The sequence below is a fragment of the Elephantulus edwardii genome, unplaced genomic scaffold, assembly GCF_000299155.1.
Source record: "Elephantulus edwardii isolate Elephantulus edwardi_28Jun2011 unplaced genomic scaffold, EleEdw1.0 scaffold00011, whole genome shotgun sequence".
Taxonomy (NCBI): domain Eukaryota; kingdom Metazoa; phylum Chordata; class Mammalia; order Macroscelidea; family Macroscelididae; genus Elephantulus; species Elephantulus edwardii.
The window spans coordinates 31323116-31344692 of record NW_006399761.1 but is presented as its reverse complement, the minus strand read 5'-3'; the positions used below and the strand labels follow the sequence as shown (position 1 = coordinate 31344692).

At 40.1% G+C, this 21577-nt stretch overlaps 2 protein-coding genes across 2 annotated transcripts in view; one reads left to right on the top strand and one right to left on the bottom strand.

The window, feature by feature from the left end:
* Positions 1-21577, top strand: part of WDR92 (WD repeat domain 92) — a 112831-nt gene that overhangs the window by 56667 nt on the left and 34587 nt on the right. The window contains exons 6-8 of the mRNA XM_006881041.1: positions 14368-14500; positions 14566-14704; positions 15010-15212. Coding sequence (XP_006881103.1) covers positions 14368-14500; positions 14566-14704; positions 15010-15212 — 475 coding nt within the window. The remainder of the gene's footprint in view (positions 1-14367; positions 14501-14565; positions 14705-15009; positions 15213-21577) is intronic.
* Positions 25-14559, bottom strand: LOC102864235 (RNA-binding protein PNO1-like). Its single transcript, XM_006880978.1, has 7 exons — positions 14371-14559; positions 13982-14131; positions 8282-8365; positions 8033-8093; positions 7695-7812; positions 715-785; positions 25-92 (listed from the first exon to the last, which is right to left on the bottom strand). The coding sequence occupies exons 1-7, from the start codon at positions 14557-14559 to the stop codon at positions 25-27; spliced, it is 741 nt and encodes a 246-aa protein (XP_006881040.1).

Below are 21577 nucleotides of genomic sequence, written 5' to 3'. Positions count from 1 at the left end.
GAATTTGTTCCTTGAGTACAAGGGTCAGAACCGATCTGCTGCTCTGCTGGCCACAGCACGAATATTCCCATAAACATTTGATGGAGGATTTCCTGCAGAACAACAAAAAAAAAACCCACAAAAATATGAGAGAGAGAAAAGGTAATGTACATATATACACACATATAGATACATTCAAAATATAGGTCTATTATGAAAAATAATGGAATTTTTTCCGTCCACTGGGTCTATTTGAAGTTACAAAACCCCCTTGAAGAAAATCATACTCAAATATTCTCTTTAAAAAAAAATGACTTGTCACAAAAGCCAAAGGCTTTAAAAAGAACTCAAGAAGCTAGGCACTAAAGAATTACCAGTTTCTGAATAAGTCACCACTACCCTGGAACTCTGACTAGAGGCAGGGAGTTTGTTGCATGTCAGTGGAAATGGAAAAACATGCATGTTGACTAAAGTCGTTGAGTAACACCTGTTAGACCTAAAACATGCTCCCTGTTACTAAGGAATGCACCTCGTCAGAGAAAGCAACAAAAAATCAAGACTATAATCCCATAAACCCTTCTTCTCTAGCAGTATTTCTTTTTCCTTTCTTGTCAAACCCAAGGTCTTCTACTTACTATTACCTTTAGCCTAAAATGAGCTGCACATGCAGATTAAGTTAAAATTTTCTATCCTGCTCATTCCAGAGAAAATGTCAAAGAAATAAACAGTAATTACCCAGAATGAGGTTGCAAATGGCAGTTCTTGCCATCTTGATGTTTTGAAATGAACCAAGAATATGAACTTTCCTGAAAGCAACAAAGTGAAAGATACAGTTAGCAACAAAAAGCATTTTCCTAACTGAATCCTGTAAGGAAAAAACACTCTGGAAATCATGATAAACCTGATCAGTGTATGAGCTGATCCTGGGTTTTGAGTTAGTTCCTGAGACTAAATCTTTATGGGAACAAACTATCTTATCTTTCCCCCACAAGGTAGCTCAAACCTGTAACTTTTAAGTTAGTAACCAAATGCTTAACCTATCATCTCACTACCCTTCGTACTTACTACTGTCCTCAAGAGTAAAGGCCTGATAAATACTGTGTGGTGCAAAGAGGTAAGTGGTAGAGGACTATCTGAAGCTTGTAGCTTTGGGAGACAGGCCTGACAACTTAATTCTGAAATGGCTAAGCCTTCAAAACCCTATGGATCCAACAACCACCACCTGTAGACTGGGGACTATATTTTTATTTTTCTTTATGCTCATTTGCATTTTCTAAATGTTAACAATAAAGATGTATTTCAGATGTAGGAAAAAATATAACCCTTACACACTGCTGTGGAATTTAAAATGGCGTAGGTTTGGTGGAAACAGTTTGGTGGTTTCTCAAAAAGTTAAATGTTAAATTTCTACAATTGTTGTTGTTGTTAAGTGTTGTCGAGTATGACTTATAGCAATACTATGAGCAGCAGATCTCAATCCCATCTTATCCTGTGCCGTCTTCATGCTTACTGACACACCAAGAGCCCAGTCACTGTGTCAGTTCACCTGGTTGAGGGTCTTCCTCTCCTTTACCCTCCACCCTTCCCAGCATCATTTCCCTCTCTAAGAAATAGCTCCTTCTAGCAACATGCCTGAAGTATAAGGTGAAGCCTCATCCTTCCTGCCTCCAAGAAGCACTCCGGCTGCACATTCTCCAACACATACTTGTTTGTTCTTCTGGCCGTCCATGGGGATATTCAGTTCTCTTCTCCGACACCACAACTCAAAAGCGTCATTCTTCCCTTATCTCTATTCACTGTCCAGCTCTCAGATACATAGCAAGTGATCAGAAGGACCATGGCCTGAATCAGATGCACCTTAGTCCTCAGACAGACATCATTATTCCTCAATGATTTGGATAGGTCCCTAATTGCAGACTTTCCCAGTGCAGTATGTCCCCTGATTGCCTGACTGCTGGTCCCGAGGGTGTTAATTGTGGATCCAAGCAGGATGTAACTGTTGACAGTTTCAGTCTCCTCGCCATCCATCATTATGCTGTCTATTGGCCCAGTGGTAAGCGTCTTTGTTTTCTTGACAGTGGGATGCAATCCAAACTGAAGGCTGCTTTCCTTGATCCTCTGCAACAAGTGCTTCAAGTCTTCTTCACTTTCAGCAAGGAAGGTTGTGTCATCTGCATTACACAGGTTATTGACGAGTCTCTCTTCAATCCTGATGCCACATTTCTCTTCACCAAGTCCAGCTTCTGGAATAATCTGCTCAGCATACAGATTAAATAGGTATGGAGAGAATATAACCCTGATGCACTCCCCTCCCAATTCTAACCAGGAAATGTTTCCCTGCTCTGTTCATACAAAAGCCTCTTGGTCAAGGTGTTGCATGAGCACAATTAAGTGCTCTGGGATTCCCATCCTTCTCAGTGTCAGCCACAACTTGTTATGATCCACACGGTTAAACACCTTTGTATAGTAAATAAAGCACAAAGATATTCTTCTGTTATTCCCTACTTCCAGCCAGGATCCATCTGACATCATCAATGATGTCCCTGGTGCCACGGCCTCTTCTAAATCTTGCTTGAACTTCTGGTAGTTCCCTATCTGTACTGTTCTGTTTTTGAATGATCTTCAGCAGAATTTTGCTTGCATGTGGTATTAATGATACTGTTCAATAGTCTTCATATTCAGTAGGATCACCTTTCTCCATAATGGCTGGAGAAAAGATTGTTGTCATGTATGTACAACAGCTCTGAAGCCTGCTATATCCTCAGCCAGTCTCACTGACTCTGATACAACTACCCCTACTACCCCAATTACTGTGTCAATTAATCTCATCTAGTGTCCTTCTCAAAGGACCAGTCTCTCCTAGCCATGTGCCCAAAGTATGTGAGGTGGAGCTTCAAAATCCTAGCCTCCAAGGAGAGACTCAGTTTTACTTTCTCCAAGACAGACTTAATTGTTTTCTTAAAATTTACTTTCCTTAACTGTTTTCTTGGAATATATGTATGTATATAAGGTACGTTCAAGACTCTTCTTCAGCACCACAATTTAAAGGCATCGATTCTTCTTCCATCATCCTTAGTCACTGTCCAGTTTTCTGATGCACAAGTAACTGAGAAAACCATGGCCTGAATCAGGCACATCTTTGTCTCCAGACTGACATCTTTTTTTCCTCTTTTTTTATTTGAAATTTTAATATAAGTTTACAAAGAACTTGGATTTCCATTCATTCACTGTTGCACCAGACTGACATCTTTACTTCTCAGTACTCTGAAGATGTCCCTGACTGCGGATTTTCTCAGCACAATTCGTATTTTGATTTCCTGACTGCGGGTGCCAAGAGTGAAATAGTATTGTTAAAAATTTCCTGATCCAAGTCAAGAAATCAAAAGATGGGTGCACTAGGAATCTCTTATCTAAAATATGCAAGAGCAAAAATGCCAGTTAAAAATTCAAGTGGAACTGATCCTAGCCATGGTCTTGTCAATTGCTTCCTATACATCTAAAAGATAAGCAATGACTGAGAACGACAGAAGAATCATCTGCCTTTGGAAAAGAGTAATGAACTGTCCAAGGAAGAAACAAGTCTGGAAGAAAGTACACCATGCTCTTCAGGAGGCAAGGATGGATACTTTAGGCATCTTTTTAGATGAGCCATTCGTTGGAAAAAGACATCATGCTAGGAAAGGTGGAGGGTTAGAAAAAGAGAGGAAGCCCCTCCACAGGCTGGACCGACGAGTGACTGTAATGGGCCTGAGATGTCAGAGGTAGGGAGGGTTGTTCTGGACAGGGGGAGGTTCCATATGCTTTTTGTATGCTTGCTGTGTGTCCTACGGGACTCCAAGACACATAACCTATTCAATATACCTGGAACATAGTCTTAGGTTTGTATCTTGCTCACCTTCTGCCTTATTTTTCTAGGCAATCAGTTGGTTTTTAAAAATAATACACAATAATGGTAGTGAGAATACACAACTACATGCTAATAAATTCTCGTAGCTGCCAGGGAGAGCTCTACTGGCTCGACTGAAGGGAGCTGCACTGCCAGCTCTAGACAGGTGACTGGCAGCCATCAAGTGTTGTAAGTAAAAATGGGCAAGCTCCTCCCACATGAGTTAGTCTCTACCCTCAACAAGGTGCCACTGACCAGTTCCTAAGTCATAGCAACACCATGCAGCAAACAGGACCCATGTGTCTGATTGTTCCACATCTGAATGTTCCATGGTCTGATTTTCCAAAGCAGATTGTCGAGGCTTTCTTCCAAGTTTGCCTTAGCCTCGAAGCACTCTTCTGAGACCTATTCAGCATTAGCACAGCCCAGTTCCACCCATGACAGATGGATGGCAGCTGTGGACGCACTGGACAGGAATCCATCCAAGTCCACTCAAAGAAGATGCGAACTCTGCCACTGAATGAGCCACTAGCGCCTTTGACATCATAACCAACATATACAATTAAACGTGGAATTCCAATCAGTCTCTTTCTAACAAAAGTTACAAGACAGTACATTTCTTTAATTTCAAGTAATATGTAATTCAACTTGGGAAAAAATCACTATAGAGATTAAACATAATGCAACAGCAGTATTTTTCCTAACAGCCCTAAATGTCAAGAACCAGGACTAACACATGCAGGCTCTGCCATCATGGAAGCGGGCCTCCTGGCAGAGCTTCCAAAACTGTAATTCTCACAGGAGGAAACTGCCCAACTGTCCCTCAAGGAGGCACTGGTGAATTCCAACAGCCAGAACTGCTCCCTTTGGCTCAGCAAAGCACCTCCCTACAAACTGCACCACCTGGCTTCCGAGCTGACTGGTAAGGAAGTAAAACCGCACTTGAGCTGTCACGCTAACCAAATGAGTGAAGCCATACACAGAAACCTACATACATGTGTTTCCACTTGAACAAATTTTCAGAAAAGGCATAACCATAGGAACAGAAAGCACAGCAAGGCTGCCTGAGGATGAGGACCGGAAAAGAGACAGAGCAAAGCTGCGCAATCGGGCACTGCAGGAGCGTGGGTGGTGAGCTGAGAGGCGAGTGCATGGAAATTATGCCCTCAGAGCTGCCAAAAGTTGTTAAAAATCAGATCAAGTAAATTTTAAGTTAACCCTTTTAAATATACACATAAATTAAACACATGTACCACCTATCATTTTATTAGTCAATCAGTTCTATTTTAAGATTTCCAAATTAACAAAAGCTTTTAAGTACACTGATTTTTAAAATGTGGAATATATTTCAAAGGTCTTTAGATTTCCAGCTCAGAAAAGCTCTTCTCATGGTTTCACAGTTTCAGCTCCAAATCCAGTCCAATTATGGATTAAAAAGCTTAATTCACCCTGACTTCATGTTAGTCACCAATATGACAACTCTAAAATTCAGATTCTAAGCTCCTACATTGAGAACAAAGATGAGATCATTTAAAATCAAATTACTTCTGGATTTAGTAGCAAGGAGATTCTCCTTTCAACTGCTTCTTTCTCAACTTCGTGGCATTATATAATCCAAACCATCTGCCAGTAAAATCTCAGCCTGGCGACAGAGCAGTTCCAGTCTCTGAGAGGTGAAATCTGAGTTCTACTTCAGGAATCCTCATTTTAAGCTGATGTGATATTATGCTTACATAAGTTGCACTCCACTATAGTTAATGTCCAATTCTCAATTTTCCTTTCATGAAAGGGCTTTCAAAACTTTTTTTTTAAAAAGAATACCTATTCCTTCCTCTCATCCCATAATGGTTTAATAGATTGTCCTGAAATATTATTTAAATCTTCAACAATTATATGACCCTATGATTAATCACCCCACCAACACCTCCACCCATCCTTACTCCTCAGCTCTCCTCCCCTGGCTTGGAAACCTACAATAATGGTCTTATACAGTATTTGTCCTTATGGGACTGAGTTAGTTCACTTAGCATAATGCTCTCCAGTCCCTCCCAAGTTAGGTAGTGATTTACAAAATCATTGCTCCTGTGTGCTGCATAGTATTTCATTGAATGAATGCACAATAATTTCTCTATGAACTCTGTAACTATATAAAATAAAAATTTTATTATTCAGCAATAACAATTTCTTTTAATACCAATCTTAAACATTCCCTTCACTGCTGAGGGAAAAAAAAATCTAAATTCTTAAATTTTCTCAACTAACTGTATTTGCTTCCTAAGTAGGTGGCTATTAATCTAGACTCATAGTTTCTTGATTTAGCATTCTGTTCCAGCAACTACTATAACTTGGTTCTAACATAAGTAGAATATTCCTTGGTTTTAAAAATCATTATTATTATTATTATGCACACCCGTGTTTATTGCAGCTTTGTTCACAATAGCAAGGAGTTGGAAACACCCAGGTGCCCATCAACAAACGAATAGATAGAGAAGCTGTGGTATATTCACACAATGGAATACTATGCTGCATTGAAAAACAACGAACTCATGCAATATTATTCAAAATGGGTGACCCTGGAGGAAATATCTCAGTCACAAAAGGACAAATGTTGTAGAATGGGACTGATATCAGGGTTGGGGTAAGACAGAGAAAAACTGGATAAATTATGTTTACCGCATTGAAACAGATGAGGGAGAGGATAATTTAAAAGTGATATGTTGTTGTTGTTGTTGTTACGTGCCGTTGAGTCGTTTCCGACTCATAGCGACCCTATGCACAATAGCCCTAAACCCTGCTCTATCCTGCGCCAACTGCACCGCCTCTGACACACCCATCCCGATTACCCCAGTCACCGAATCAATCCATCTCATAGAGGGTATATGATAGGGTATTATAGTTATCACAAGAGTCCAGAATTAAGGGTACATAGTGGAGTGTACCTGTGGTGGTGGGAGTAGTACGGGGGGGATTGTATACCAAAGAAAGAATTTTTCTTTTACTTTTTCAAGGAGAGGAGCAAAGGGGGGGCGGGGGGGGGGGGCTAGGCAAGGAGAAAAAAGTGCAACAATGAATGAATGGAAATCCAATATCTCCGTAAATGTTCAATAAAATTAAAATTAAAAAAATCATTATTATTGTCTCTTATGATCAGTATCTTTACAAATCATAACATTTGGCATCTGGATAGAATAAAAGTGTGTCCTCTCAAGTCAGAACTGAGCCATAACTGATCCTCCAGTGGGTCCTCAGAAGCAGTAAAAGGCCTCTGGAGAGACTGCCCATCTTTCTCCTAAAGAGCAGCTGGTAAATTAAAGCCACTCACCTACAGGTTTGCAGAACATCTTACCACTAAGCTACCAGAGCGCCCTAAAGAATGGTGAGATTAGAAATGTATGTGCTGCTTGTCATATAAATTACTGAAGACATTAAAAAAAAGGTTGTAAGTGCAGCTTCATAGAACGTGACTATATTGTACTCCAAGTACAGGAGCTGCATGTCCTGACAAAAGTTTTATGGTGACATTACGCATACCAGGGAGTTCTGGCAGTGTGGCCCGTTGGGGGCTATACTGCTTGCGCCACACCTCTGTGGTTATTTGAACCCAGCAGCAGCTTTGAGGGATTTAGATAGACAGTCCTTCTTATGTATGATTTATAGCCTTGAAAACCCATTGGATGATCAGCTATAAGTTAGTTCCAACTTGACAGCAACAAGTCGAATTGTGCATTATACATATTTTATGACCTTTTTTTTTTTAAAAAAATCCAAGGATTATATATAAATCATGACCATAATTTTCTGAAAACCTTACACATCTGAAGACACTTACACATCAGCCAAAACGATCCGTGTCCGTGTCACGTTCTCAATGGTGAATTTGGTTTTTCCTCCTTTGCCAGCAATTCGTCCTATTGCCCTTGAGAGGTGGTCTCCCTTTAGAGGCTTAACTAGAAGAGAACAACAGCATCTCTGTAGAAAAGCCATGTGAAGAGTACTACCCACTCCTTATAAAGTGAGACCATCCACCAAAAGACACAAAACAAGACATTCTTTAAAAAGGATCTAAAAACTCCAACCCATTTGACGGTACTGGGAAAAACCGAGTCCTAATTCAGTAAGACAAAGGGGCAGAGCTTCACAGGAAAAGGTCACCAGCCACACACTCACCATCTGTAATTTCAAAAGACTCGAGGAAGAGGTCGTCCAGCCTGATGAGCGCAAGTGCATCCTACAACACAAAGAGCAGATGCTGGGAAGGCCCTGCCACCCTGGTACCTGGGAGTAAAGCTAGCAATAAACGAACACCTGCAAACTGTGGGGCTGGGAAACTCAAAACCGAAAACCGCTCAGATCTGGTAAACCTTCAGAAGGAATCTTTTTCAAGCCCCAGGTTTTAGATGGCATGCAATCTCTTACCTCCACCTGAAATCCTAGAATAAAGGCTTTCACAAAGTCAGCTGCTTTTGTCAGAGCACTAATATCCTTGGTTTCTTTACAAGTCTGTTTAAAGAAAAACAAATAAAAGAACCCATAATTTACATGTGAAAATGAAAAGAATTATATATTCTAATAAAATCTAAGGAACACTCTTTTTCTATTATTCTAATTTCCTTCTTCATAATCTCTTCTCAATGTTCTGTGGGAAAAACACTGTCTTTAATTGGCAAAAACAAAAAAAACACCTTTTCCAGTTTTAGAAGCAGCTAACATGTGAAGAGGTGACACCAGGTGCCTAAGCGCTGCTATCTCTTTAGTGGACAGAGCCTCCAAAAGCATCACAACATTGCTCACTTCTCCCAAGCCCGAGCTGGCTTGCGTCTCCTTGTACCTAGTCTTAAGAACAGGTTTGAGGTGCTGTTTACTAATGAACAATGACCAAAGGAGCTATGGGATGACATCAAGATTATCATCCATGAAGAGAACAAAAGGTAACTACAAAGACAAGGGAGAAAGAAGAGACAAAAATGGATGTGAGAAGGGATGCCAAAAATAGAACCAGAGCATTGAAAAGCCTAAACAAAAGGAAAAGATACAAGAAGTAAAAGAGCTGAACAGAAGATTTCATAGGGCAGCTCAAGAAGAGATTATAATAATATGCAAAGAGCTGGAGATGGAGAGAAAAAGGCAGACAGAATATAAACAAGAGCCAGTAGTAACAAAGAAAGAAGTTACACTGAAGGCACTGGCAAAAAATAAGGCCTCAAGAATTGATGGGATGCCAACTGATGGTTTTCAACTAACAAATAAAGCCCTGGGCATACTCACTGGTCTGAGCTAGGAACGTTGGAAGACAAGTTACCTGGCCAATTGACAAGAAAAGATCCATATTTATTCACACTCAGAAATAAGGTGGCCCAAAAGAATGTGGAAATTATCAAACAACATTATTAATATAACACACAAGCAAAATATTGAAGATTATCCAAAAACAGAAGAGTGCATCAACAGACAACTGCCAATTCAAGTTGTGTTTAGAAAAGGCTGTGGCACCAGGGTTATCACTGATGACGTCAGATGGATCTTCACTGAAGCTAAGAGTACAAGGATTTGTCAAACAACAAAAAAGCTGGTGAGGTTGCAGAGAAACTGGAACCCTTATTCACTGTTGGTGGGAGTGTAAAATGGTGCAACCACTATTAAAGGTCATATGGATGGTGCTTTCTCAAAAAGTTGGAAACAGAAATACCATTTGACCCAGCAATTCCACTATTGGGAATTTACCCTAAAGAAACCGTAAATGCCACCCAAGCAGATATGTGTACACCCATGTTTCTTCCGGCCTTGTTCACAATAGCAAGGAGCTGGAAACAACTCAAGTGCCCATTAACAAACGAATGGATAGAGAAACTGTGGTATAGTCACACAATGGAATACTATGCTGCAATGAAAAACAAGGAACTCATGAAATACTATGCAAAATGGATGACCCTGGACGATATTATGCTGAGTGAAATATCTCAGTCACAAAAAGACAAATATGGAATAATGCCATTGTTATAAAACAGGACTGACAGAGGAGCTGGGGAGAAACCCAGAAAATATGGGATAAATAATCTACATGGCACTGAAACAGATGAGGGAGAAAACTGCATAAAAAGAATATAGGTTAAATATTTCTGGCATGACAAGAGTCCATAATATGAATAAGAGCTGCACAGTAAAGTGGTCTGAGGTGAGGGTCTGTATAACAATGAAAGAACTTTTTTCCAAAAGAAAAAAGCAATCTGGAAGGGGGAGAAGTGGGGCAGGGAAGAAAATGTGCAACAATGAATGACTGGAATCCCAAGTTCTTTATAAACTGTCATTAAAATCTCAATTTAAAAAAATTTAAAGGGGAGCTCTGGTGGCCTAGTGGCAAGGAGCTGCAACTAGAATCCCAGAGGCACGGTTCGAATCCACCAGATGCTCTGCCGGGGAAGGAGGGACAATCTCCTCTTGTACCAGTCAGATCTGATTTGACGGTACACTCACACAAAAATAATAAAAAAAATTAAAAAAAATTTAAAAACGAAGGATGTCTATTTGCACTTTATCAACTACACAAAGATATTTGTTTGTATCATAACAAATTATATCTAAAGAATGGTAATCCCAAAATATTTACTTGTGCTTAAACAAGACCTATATGAGACCAAGAAGCTACTGTGTGACTAGAGTCAGGCAATACTCATGGTTGAAAATCAAGAAAGGGGTGTGTTAGGGCTATATCCTTTCTGTGTACCTATTAAATCTGTATGCTGAGCAAATGACTCAAGAAGCTGGATTTTACAAAAAAACATAGCAATAGGATTAGAAGACTCATAAACAAATTGCAATATACAGATGACCCTCAGCATCACACTATGAAAAACATTTAACAGAGAGAAACTGAATCCTTCCACTAGATGACAGGACAGAACTGCCAGCTTTCACTACTTTTCAACACTGTAATGACTGCAAGTTCTAGCCAGTCCACTTGGGCCAGAAGAAGAAATAAAAGGTATCCAAATTGGAAAGGAAGAAGCAAAATCATTTTGCCTTACAAAAAACATGACTCTAAACATAGAAAGTTCCAAAGGATCCATAAGAAATCACTAGTGCTATTAATTTCATTCAGCTCTATCAGAGGCTGCCAGAGCAACAGAAAGAAATCAGTTGTGCTTCTCCACCAGCAATGAACAACCTTAAAAGGAAATTAGAAAAACAATCCCATTTACAATAGCACCTAAAAGAATAAAATACCTAAGGAAAAAATTTAACCAGGGAAGTTAAAGACTTAGACAACAGAAAGTATAAAACACTGCAAGAAGAAATAATATCTAACTAAAAAGTATCTGTGCTCATGGACTGAGTAACTCAGTACTGTCAGGATGATGTCATACTCTCCAGCATGATTTACAAAACAGCCTTCTTTTTTTGCCCAGAAAGAGAAAAGGCAACCTTCAAATTTATATGGAATCACAAAACCAAAACCAACCCACTTCACTGCTTGTAGAGTTCTGTCTGATTACAGTACCCCTACAGAACAGACAGAAGACCTTAGAGTTTTTGAGCCTGTAACCTTTACAAAAATAGGCCGCCACACCTTCAGCCCATGCTTCAACCCACTGATCTTGTGGGAAGCTGACAAGTAAGTGCCTTAACCACCACTGCACCAGAGCTCCTAATGGAAGTGCAAGGAGTTCCAAAACATGCAAACAATCTTAAAAATGAAGAACAAAGAAAAGGAACTCACATGCACCAATCTACTCTACAGCTGTAACAACACCGTGACGACAGACTGAGAATGGGCATGTCGACCAATGGGGCAGAACCGTGAGCCCAAATCTAGGGTTTCTCTTTAACGTGTGATGCTGGGGTAACAGGATCTCCACGCTCAAACAAAGGGAGACTGAACCCAAATTTCATGCCCACTACAAAAATCAATGACTTAAATAAAAGAAATATAAATTACTAACCACTTAGAAAATATAAAGCTAGCTAATGTTTTAGAATCTGTTTTTGGATGATGTCTTAGAAATGACATCAAAAAAGTACTAGCAACAAAAGGAAAAAACTCAGATAAATCAGATTACCATTAAAATGTACAATTTTGTGCAGCAAAAACCTTAAACAATAAAGTAAAGATACTACTTTAAAAAAAAAATACTAGTCACTATAGTGACTGTACTGGTTTAATACAGAATATATTAAAAAAACTTTCTGAAACTGAATAACAAAAATAATAAATGAACAAAAGAACTTGAATAGATTTTTTTAAAAAATTAATAAATGAGTAATAACCTATGAAAAAAATGCCCAGTTATTAGTGACCAGGAGCACAAAAATTAAGAAGGTCATTGTGTATTTCCTCCTTCTTCTGATGCTTCCACCATTGTTCAATCTTTTGCTCATGTTTTTGTTGACAAGTCCATGGTTCTATAGCAGAGTAAACACTTCTCAGTCAAGCCCCAGACTCACAGCTGCTGTTGAAGTCATCCAGTTCAGAGTATCTGCCTTTGCACTGACCCTCCACTTTATCAAGCAAGATGTTTCCCCAGGGACTGGTCCCTCTAGACAGACAACATGTCAAAGTATGTGAGATGAAGCCTTGGGTGCTCCCTTCTAAAGAGCACCCTGGCTGCACTGTTTCCATGACAGAGCTGTTTGCTCTTCTAGTCATCCACTTAATATTTTTCACCAACACTACAATTCAAAGGCTTCAATTTTTCTTTGGTTTTCCTTATTTAGCATCTACCTTCATGCATATGAAATGGCTGAAAATGAAATGGCTTGGTTCATGGAAATCTGAAATCTGTTCAACAACACAAGCCTCCACTCACAGAAATCAAACTCAACCTACAACCAGGAGAGAATTAAACAGATAATGGGACCCTCTAAGAATCAAACCCCTGTGCACATCAAAAAACTTCTCCAACAGGGGAAGGAGGAAACTCAGACTGGGGAAAAAATATTTGGCAATGACCTATCTGATAAGGTACTTTTTAATTATATAGAATGTTCCATCCACCACCTCAACAACAAAAAAAAAACCCCAAAAACAACTCAATCACACAATGGGCAGCACAGGGTATGAACAGACACTTCACCAAAGAAGAAATTCAGATGGCAAACACACATATGAAGAAAGGTTAAAAATCCCTAGTTAGGGATGTAAACCAAAACAACTAGGAGATTATCATCTCATCTCAGTAACAATAGCAAGTCCAACAGAGCCCCAAACAACAAATACTGGCAAGGATGTGGGGAGATTGGAACTCTTACTCACTGCTGGTGGGAATATAAATGGTACAACCACTATGGAAGGCGGTCTAATACTTTCTTTAAAAAGTTGGAAATAAGGGAGCTCTAGGGGCCTAGTAGCAAGAAGCTGCATTGCAATCCCAGAGGTGCACAGTTTGAATCCACCAGAGGCTCTGCTGGAGGTGGGGCAATCTCCTCCTGTGCCTGTCAGATTTGATTTGATGGTACATGCACAAAAAATAATTTAAAAAAAAAGTTGGAAATAGAAATACCATTTGACTCAGCAATTCCAGTACTGGGAATATACCCTAAAGAAATCAATAGCCTCAACGTAAACAGATGTATGATTAAGCATTATTTGTATGACAACAGTCCAGAATAAGGGATGCACTGCAAAATGGACTGGGGGTGGGGGAAGGGATAGGGAGGGAGAAAACGGTGCAAAAATGAATGAAAATCCAACTTTTGTGTAAACTTTTGTTAACATCACAATTAAAAAGTATTAAAAAATACTATCTATACACTACACCATACCATAGTTTATTACCTCTACACAGGTATAACCAGTAACTAAAATTCTGCATTTCCCTTTTATTCATGTACTTCTGCTTAAGAATACAACTTTCTTTGGTCCTTTCTCAATCCATCACATTACATTATAAAAGATATTTACAGGCATAACTAGTACCTTCCTACAGTTTCAGACCTACAATAGGAATTCAGTCAATATTTGTGTTCAATGAGGATCCTGAAAGCATTTAATAAATTAAAACTCAATGTATATTAAAAATGTTGAGAAATCATTGAATACGCCTTGTTAAAAAAACTACTCACGATTTGATGGCCTGTATAAGAAACTCGAATCTAATTGGAAATGGTTGACATACTTCTTACCCTGATTTCAACATTCCTTGATTTCAAGTTAAAGCGTATTTGAAGTCCCAAATGCTCTACAACAGGAGTAAATATCTTCAACCAATTCTCTTTAAGTGGTGTGTATCTGTTAGCTGGGACGGGAATTTTTCTTGTTTCTTCTTTCCCACCCTACAACAGAGAAGAACGCACACTTAGGAAAAGTCAAGGGGTGGGAAGGGCCTTGTAAAAATGACAGCTTAGCTAGAAAATTCTACCTTTAAACCGAACGAACTAAACTTCAAGAAGTCACTTCCCTAGGAGTATCGTCTCTTTTCAGAACAGCACCCGCAATGTCAACACCACCCAGGTAATTTGTCTGACCCCTTTCTGGTCTCTGCTCTGTTCTCGTCCTGGGCCCCCGACAGTACCATCAGCCCGTCCCCCGAAAGAGGCGGGAAGACAGGTCTCTTCGCGGGCCGGTTCTCCTCCGTGTCCATGCGGGCCGCGTCTTCGCTCTCTCCAGCAGGCCGTTTCTTTGGGCGCCGGCCACCCTTGCGGGTAACCTGGGTGAAACCATGCTCTGCCTCAGAGGTCTGCGTCTCCATGTTGCCTTCCATTCCCAGACTCCTCCAGTTCGGCAGGCTCTTCCGCGTCCAGCACGTGCGCAGCCGTACCCCGTGGTCGTGCCCGACGCGCAGAGCAACAGCCAATCAGTCAGGGATCCGCCCCTTCCGGAGAGGCCCGTAGAGGGCCTCAAGCAGAGTGCGGCTGTCTTACACTATGCCTGACTTTAAACCTCTTTCTGACTGGGCTATTCCAAGAGAAAGCATTTTGTAATCACAATATTGTAAATTTCACAAAATCAGTAATCAATAATAATAAATAAATTTCTTTTCCCATTAAGGGAAGTTTCGGTGATTTCAGTGGCGTATCTGGCATTATATTTAGATAACTAAGCTGTCTTTTGGGACTGAGTACGGCAAGCGGGACAGACCAACTGTAGTTAATGTTTGGAGTCTGGTTTCCAGGTTATAGTGTTTGGTCAGGGTCTGGTGGTGGCTATTAAGGAACTGGAATCTGCTGGGCTATGTCTGCTTTCGAGAAACCTCAGATCATCGCCCATATCCAGAAAAGCCTCAGTTACACGGTGTTTGACTGTAAGTGGGTCCCATGCAGTGCCAAATTCGTGACCATGGGCAACTTTGCACGGGGCACCGGTGTCATTCAGTTATATGAGATCCAACGTGGAGAACTAAAGCTGCTTCGGGAGGTGAGTGCCAGATAGAGACTGCCTAACTTCAAAGTCTGGCTTGCATTCTCCCATAATGTAGTTCGAACTGCGAAGCTGAGCGAAAGTGAGGGACCCCTCCTACGAGATTAATTCTTTTTTGCCGCTTTGTTACCCGCGTCCTCCCGCCCACTCTCTCCCGCCTGTCTGAGCGCAGTTCATAGCGAGGTCTTTTGGGAAGTGACGTTGAGAATTCCTGCCTCCAACCCCCAAGTCAGTCCTGTTTTATAACAGTGTCATTATGCAGTATTTGTCCTTCTCCGACAGAGATACTTCATTCAGCATGCTGTCCTCTAGGGTCACCCATTTTGGTTACAATATTTTATGAGTTCTTTTTTTTTTTTATAATTGCATAGTATTCCATTGTGTGAATATACCACAGCTTCTCTATCCTTTTGTTGTTGTTGTTGGACTCTTGGGCTGCTCCCGCTACTCTGCTATTGTGAACAACCCCGCAATAAACATGGATGTGCATATATCTGTTTGGGTGGACGTTCAGAAAAGGGGGGGTAAATAATGAGCACTGCATTGGAACAGAGGAGGGGAAGAATTGTTTAAAAGGAATAGATGATTAGGCATTATTTGCATGACATCAGTCCAGAATAGAGGTGCATAGCAAGATGGACTGGGTTGGGGGGAGGCAGTTGTGCAACAATGAACGACTATTTTAAAGAGAAAAGAGAACTGGGGAGATAGAGAGGAAAATGTGCAGCATTGAATGAATGGAAATCCATGTTTTCTGTAAACTTTCATTAAAACCACAATTAAAAATTATTAAAAACCAAACAAACAGAAGAATATGTGCCTAAGTTCAAGACTCCCCTTCTAAACTGCACCGTTTGTTTTGAGAGTCTAATAAAATACTTTTTCATATCACCAGAACCAAAAGGCATTCAGCCTGGAGGACCTGCAGAGTAATTGGAGGAGACAACCCAATTCATGCTTTTAATAAGTATCAGTTGAGGGGCCCAGTAGTCCCAGTTCAAACGTGTGGCAAGATCTTTCCCATTCCCTTTACCCATCCTCCCTCCACCCATCAAATTGTGCAATCCTATAATTACTCCCCACCTCCCACCCATCCTCACCCTTCTGCACCCCATTTCTCCCCCTTGGATCCTCATACATGTTTTACTAGTTAGCTTTCTATTTCTACTTATACAGTATTTGGCCTTATGGGACTGAGGTTAGTTAAATTAGCATAATGTCCTCCAGTCCTTCCCAGTTTAGATAGTGATTTTCAAAATCATTGTTTTTGCATGGTGTGTCGTATTCCATCATGTGATTTCTCAATCCATTCAATTGTGGTTGGACATTTGGGCTGTTTTTTCTTGTTCTTGTGATGGTAAAAGTGCTATGAACATTGGTATACAAATAAATATGCTTATTCTTAAAGTGAAATACTATTTTTTTTTTCGAGCTTTTGGGTAAGTGAAGCAAATTTTGAGTTTTCTAATTTGCTTTTGAACAGAAAGAATGCATCTTCATTATAGAGCATTTAGGAAATACATATAAGAAAAAGAATAATATCACCCATAATTTAAGTGCAGGAATGTTATGTGCCGTTGAGTCGCTTGCTACTCAAAGCGACCCTATGTCCAACACCCCTAAACCCTGCTCTGTCCTGTGGCAAACGCACTTGTCTCCGACACACCCACCCTGATTACCCCAGTCACTGAATCAATCCACCTCATAGAGGGTCTTTCCTTCTGCCCCGTCCCTCCACCCTCCCAAGCATGATATCCCTCTCCACGGACTGTTTCCTCCTTACAACATGTCCAAAGTATGTCAGACGAAGCCCCAGAATCTTTGCCTCCAAGGAGCAGTCTGGTTTAACCCTCTTAAGGATGAATCTGTTTGTTTTCTTAGCAGTCCATGATACATTCATTACTCTTCTCCAGCACCACAGTTCAAAAGCATCAATTCTCATTCTATCTTCCCTAGTCAGTGCAGGAATACCCATGCTTTATATTTTTGCCTGTATCCTGTGGAGCTGTCTTGCCCACCTCCGCAACCATCCACTCCAAACTGTACTCTGAGAAACTTAATATTTTATGATACTCTGATGACTGTGGTAAGAAGCTATGCTGCAAAGACAGCTGTTCTCTGGGAGAAGGATGAACAGTCTCCCCACCGTCCACCGTGATTGCTGCTTCTGAAAACCCACTGGAGGGTCAGCTTTAAGTTGGTTCCAACTTGATTGCACACAATAACAACAGCAGCCTGCTAAAGAAGGGCCCAGAGTATTTGAGAAATTAGTACATTCCTCAGAGCCTACTCTGAAGAAAAACCAGCACAGTAAAACACATTTTAAGAACTAAAATTGTGTTTAAAAGTGGTACTGCGCTAAAGGCAAGTTTAGACTAAATAGAAGCTTTATGATCCTCAGTCCTTACTGTGTATCAGTATTAATGCATTTTGTTACCCCTATTCTCTAATTTTTTAAACAAAAATATTCTTTCTTTGTCCTCACCTTAGAAAGTCTGATGTTAAAAACATCTATGAAATATTGTCTCATCCCAGCAATATAAGCAATGTCCAACAGAGTAGCAAACAGCAAATGCTGGTGAGGTTGTGGAGAGATTGGATTCCTCACTACTGGTGGGAATGTAAAATTGTTCAACTATGGAAGGCGGTTTGGCACTTTCTTAAAAAGTTGGAAATAGAAATACCATTTGACCCAGCAATTCCACTACTGGGAGTATACCCTAAAGAAACCAGAGCCATGATTCAGACAGATGTATGCACGCACATATTTGTTGCTGCATTATTCATAATAGCATTGAGATGAAAATAACTCACATGCCCATCAGCAAACAAATGGATGGAAACACTATGGTATATTCACACAATGGAACACTGTGCAGCACTGAAAAATAATGAACATTACAAGATGGGGGAGCTTGGAGGACATTATGCTGAGTGAAATGTCTCTGTCTCAGAAGGACAAATACTGCATAACACCACTGTTACGAAGCAGGACTTAAATGGGCTGGGAGGAGAATATGAAAAGAATGGAGAGAGAATGAACACTGTATTGGAATGGATGAGGGAGAGAACATTATAAAAGGAATATACTGTCGTGGGGAAATGACAGCCTTTTTAACAAATGGTGTTGGCAAAATTGGAAAAGTACCTGCAAAAGACTCAAGCAAGATCCGCACCTCACTCCATATACAAAAACCAGCTCAAGGTGGATCATGGACCTACGACTAAAACCAAGGACTATAAGATTCATTAAAGAAAAACTTGGAAGAATGCTATAAGTCCTAATCCACAACATAAGCAGTCTTCCAAGTATCCTGAAAAACCTACAACCAGAAGAAGATAAAATAGATGAATGGGATCGTCTAAGAATCAAATCCCTGTGCACATCTTGATTGCACACAATAACAACAGCAGCCTGCTAAAGAAGGGCCCAGAGTATTTGAGAAATTAGTCCATTCCTCAGAGCCTACTCTGAAAAAACAAAAAACAAACAAACCACAGTAAAACACATTTAAGAAATAAAATTGTGTTTAAAAGTGGTACTGCGCTAAAGGCAAGTTTACACTAAATAGAAGTTGTATGATTCTCAGTCCTTACTGTGTATCAGTATTAATGCATTTTCTCCAATAGGGTAAAAAGCCACAGACTAGGAAAAAATATTTGGTCATGACATATCAAATAAGGGACTTATATCCAGAATTTATAAAGTACTTGAGCACCACAACAAGATAAACGTAAATAATCCAGTAGAAAAATGGGCACAGGATATGAACAGACACTTCACCAAAGAAGACATTCAGGTGGCTAACAAGCACATGAAGAAATGTTCAAAATCCCTAGTCATAAGAGAGATGCATGGCCTAGTGGCAAGAAGCAGCAACTGCAAGTTCAGAGGTGCACAGTTCAAATCCACCAGATGCTTTGCTCGAGAAGGAGGAACAATGTCCTCCTGTACCAGTCAGATCTGATTTGACGGTACACACAAAAAATAATGAAATTTTAAAAAAAAGATGCAAATTAAAACATCTATGAGGTATCATCTCACCCCAGTCAGAATAGCAAAATTTAACAGACATCAAGAAACAAATGCTGGCGAGGTTGTGGAGAAACTGGAACCCTTATTCACTGGAGTGTAAAATGGTGCAACCCCTGTGGAAGGCCATATGGCACTTTCTCAAAAAGTTGCAAATAGAGATACCATTTGACCCAACAATTCCACTACTGGGAATTTACCCCAAAGAGACCATAACTGACATCCAAGCAGATATATGCACACCCATGTTTATCACAGCTTTGTTTACAGTAGCAAGGAGTTGGAAACAACCTAAGTGACCATCAACAAACGAATGGATAGAGAAGCTGTGGTATATTCACACAATGGAATACTACGCTGCATTGAAAAACAAGGAACTTGTGCAGTATTATTCAAAATGTGTGACCCTGGAGGACATTATGCTGAGTGAAGTATCTCAGTCACAAAAGGACAAATACTGCATGGTGCCACTGTTGTAAAACAGGACTGACATCAGTTTTGGGGGGAGACAGAAAAATGGAATAAATTATCTGTACTGCCTTGAAACAGATGAGGGAGAAAACTATTTAAAAGGGATGTGTGATTAGGTATTTTTGACAGGAGCCCAGAACAACAGCTGCATCATGGAGTGGACCTGGGGGGAGGGATTGTAAAACAATGAAAGAATTTTTCTTTTACTTTTCCAAGAGGGTAGTGTACTAGGGGGGAGTGTTGGGAGGGGAGAAAAGTGCAACAATGAATAAATGGAAGTCCAAAGTCTCTGTAAATTTTCATTGAAATTAAGAATAAATTTAATTTTAGAAAGGAATATACTGTCCAGAGTAAGAGGTGCATTGCAAAGAGGACTGGGCTGGGGAGGGGAGAGGGGATGTGTAACAATGAATGAATAAAAATTTTACTTTTCTGTAAACTTTCATTTAAATCACAATTAAAATGAAAAATAAAGGCATTGAGTCACACCTCCCCCCCCCAAAAAAAGTGTGATGTTAATGGATTTGGATAAGAGTAAGGCTTACAAATCAGTGTCTTTTTAACTCCCCCAAGGGATTCTAAGGTCTTCTAAGATTGAGAATTGTTGGACTAGATGAACTCTTTGCTACATTATTGGGAGGCTGACTGGATTTCATCGTTGTGGAATCACCTGAAATTTTGTGCTCCAAACCCGTAAATCCAGAACGAGCAGATGCTTGGTCTTTGTGGTGCCTGCCTTATATTGTGGGTAAGAGTGGACTGGATGGAGAGCAGGCCTCCGGGACAGTTGAACAGTTTGTTGTGCCACACCGAAATGCCTGAACAAAGATTTGGTAAGATCTGAAATCCGTCTCTTGAAACTCAGGTGAAACCGCAGTCTGTGAAGGGAATCCCGCTTTTGTGGAATTGGCGTGTGAATACTACCTGTAGCGATGATCCTTGCAGAATCATGGTGGTAGATGTTTATACAAAAAATGTTAGTAATAAGACAATAAAGTGCTGGGTTTTTAGCCTCTGGACCACTGAAAGCACTGATTGTTAGCTTGAGTTGACTAAAGCTTTTCATGTTAGTTAAGTAGTGCCAGGATGTGGAGGAGGGAATAGTGACAGACTGTATGAGGCCCACCCACAGGAAGACCAGAAATAGCTCTCCTGGGAGTTGTCAGTCATGGGCTTCCTTAATAGTGCTAACTTATTACCGGCAGAGAAAACCATCAGCAAGGCAAATACAGTCATCACTGATGGTAGTGTTATATATATATAGATGTGTGTGTGTGTGTGTATGCCTATGCATATACATATATATAAATTCATTAATATGTACTGATTTTCTTATGAACATTTGCAAACTAGATCCTTTGTTGTTGTTGTAAAACATTTTGTAACCAGAAAAATTTTAAGTAACTGTTTCCATCTTCTTTCCAAAGGTAAAAAATATGTAACAGAGGCAAAGAGGGATGACTTATAAAAAACTTATGCTTACATGAATGTGTAAAAACCTGTAGAGAAAACGCCTATTATTAAAATAAATTTGGTGGCAAAGCTCAGCTCTTGTCCCACGTGGATTATAATGTGAATGTTGCCTAATTCCCAGGTGGCCTTTCGATATGTTTGTGTATGGATTCTAATTCATAGTAACCCTGTAGTACAGAGTTAAGTTGCCTCTTAGGATTTCCACAGTTGTAATTTTTCTAGCAGCAGATAATTGCCTCATCTTTCTCCTGAGTAATGAATGGCTGGTGGATTTGAACCACCAACCTTTTGGTCAGCAGCCAGCACAGTAATTTCTTTTTAAAATGATGAATACAAGACTAGTTCCTATAAGGCGGGGAAAGATTAACTGTGTACCAAATGTCCA

What these genes read in the sequence shown, in the direction of transcription:
- LOC102864235 (XM_006880978.1), bottom strand. Translation starts at nt 14,559, where the DNA reads ATGGAAGGCAACATGGAGACGCAGACCTCTGAGGCAGAGCATGGTTTC. An exon ending in GTCTTTTGAAATTACAGATG is followed by an intron (nt 7,813 to 8,032) that starts GTGAGTGTGTGG and finishes GTTCTCTTCTAG; the next exon opens with TTAAGCCTCTAAAGGGAGAC. An exon ending in CATTTGCAACCTCATTCTGG is followed by an intron (nt 93 to 714) that starts GTAATTACTGTT and finishes GTTGTTCTGCAG; the next exon opens with GAAATCCTCCATCAAATGTT.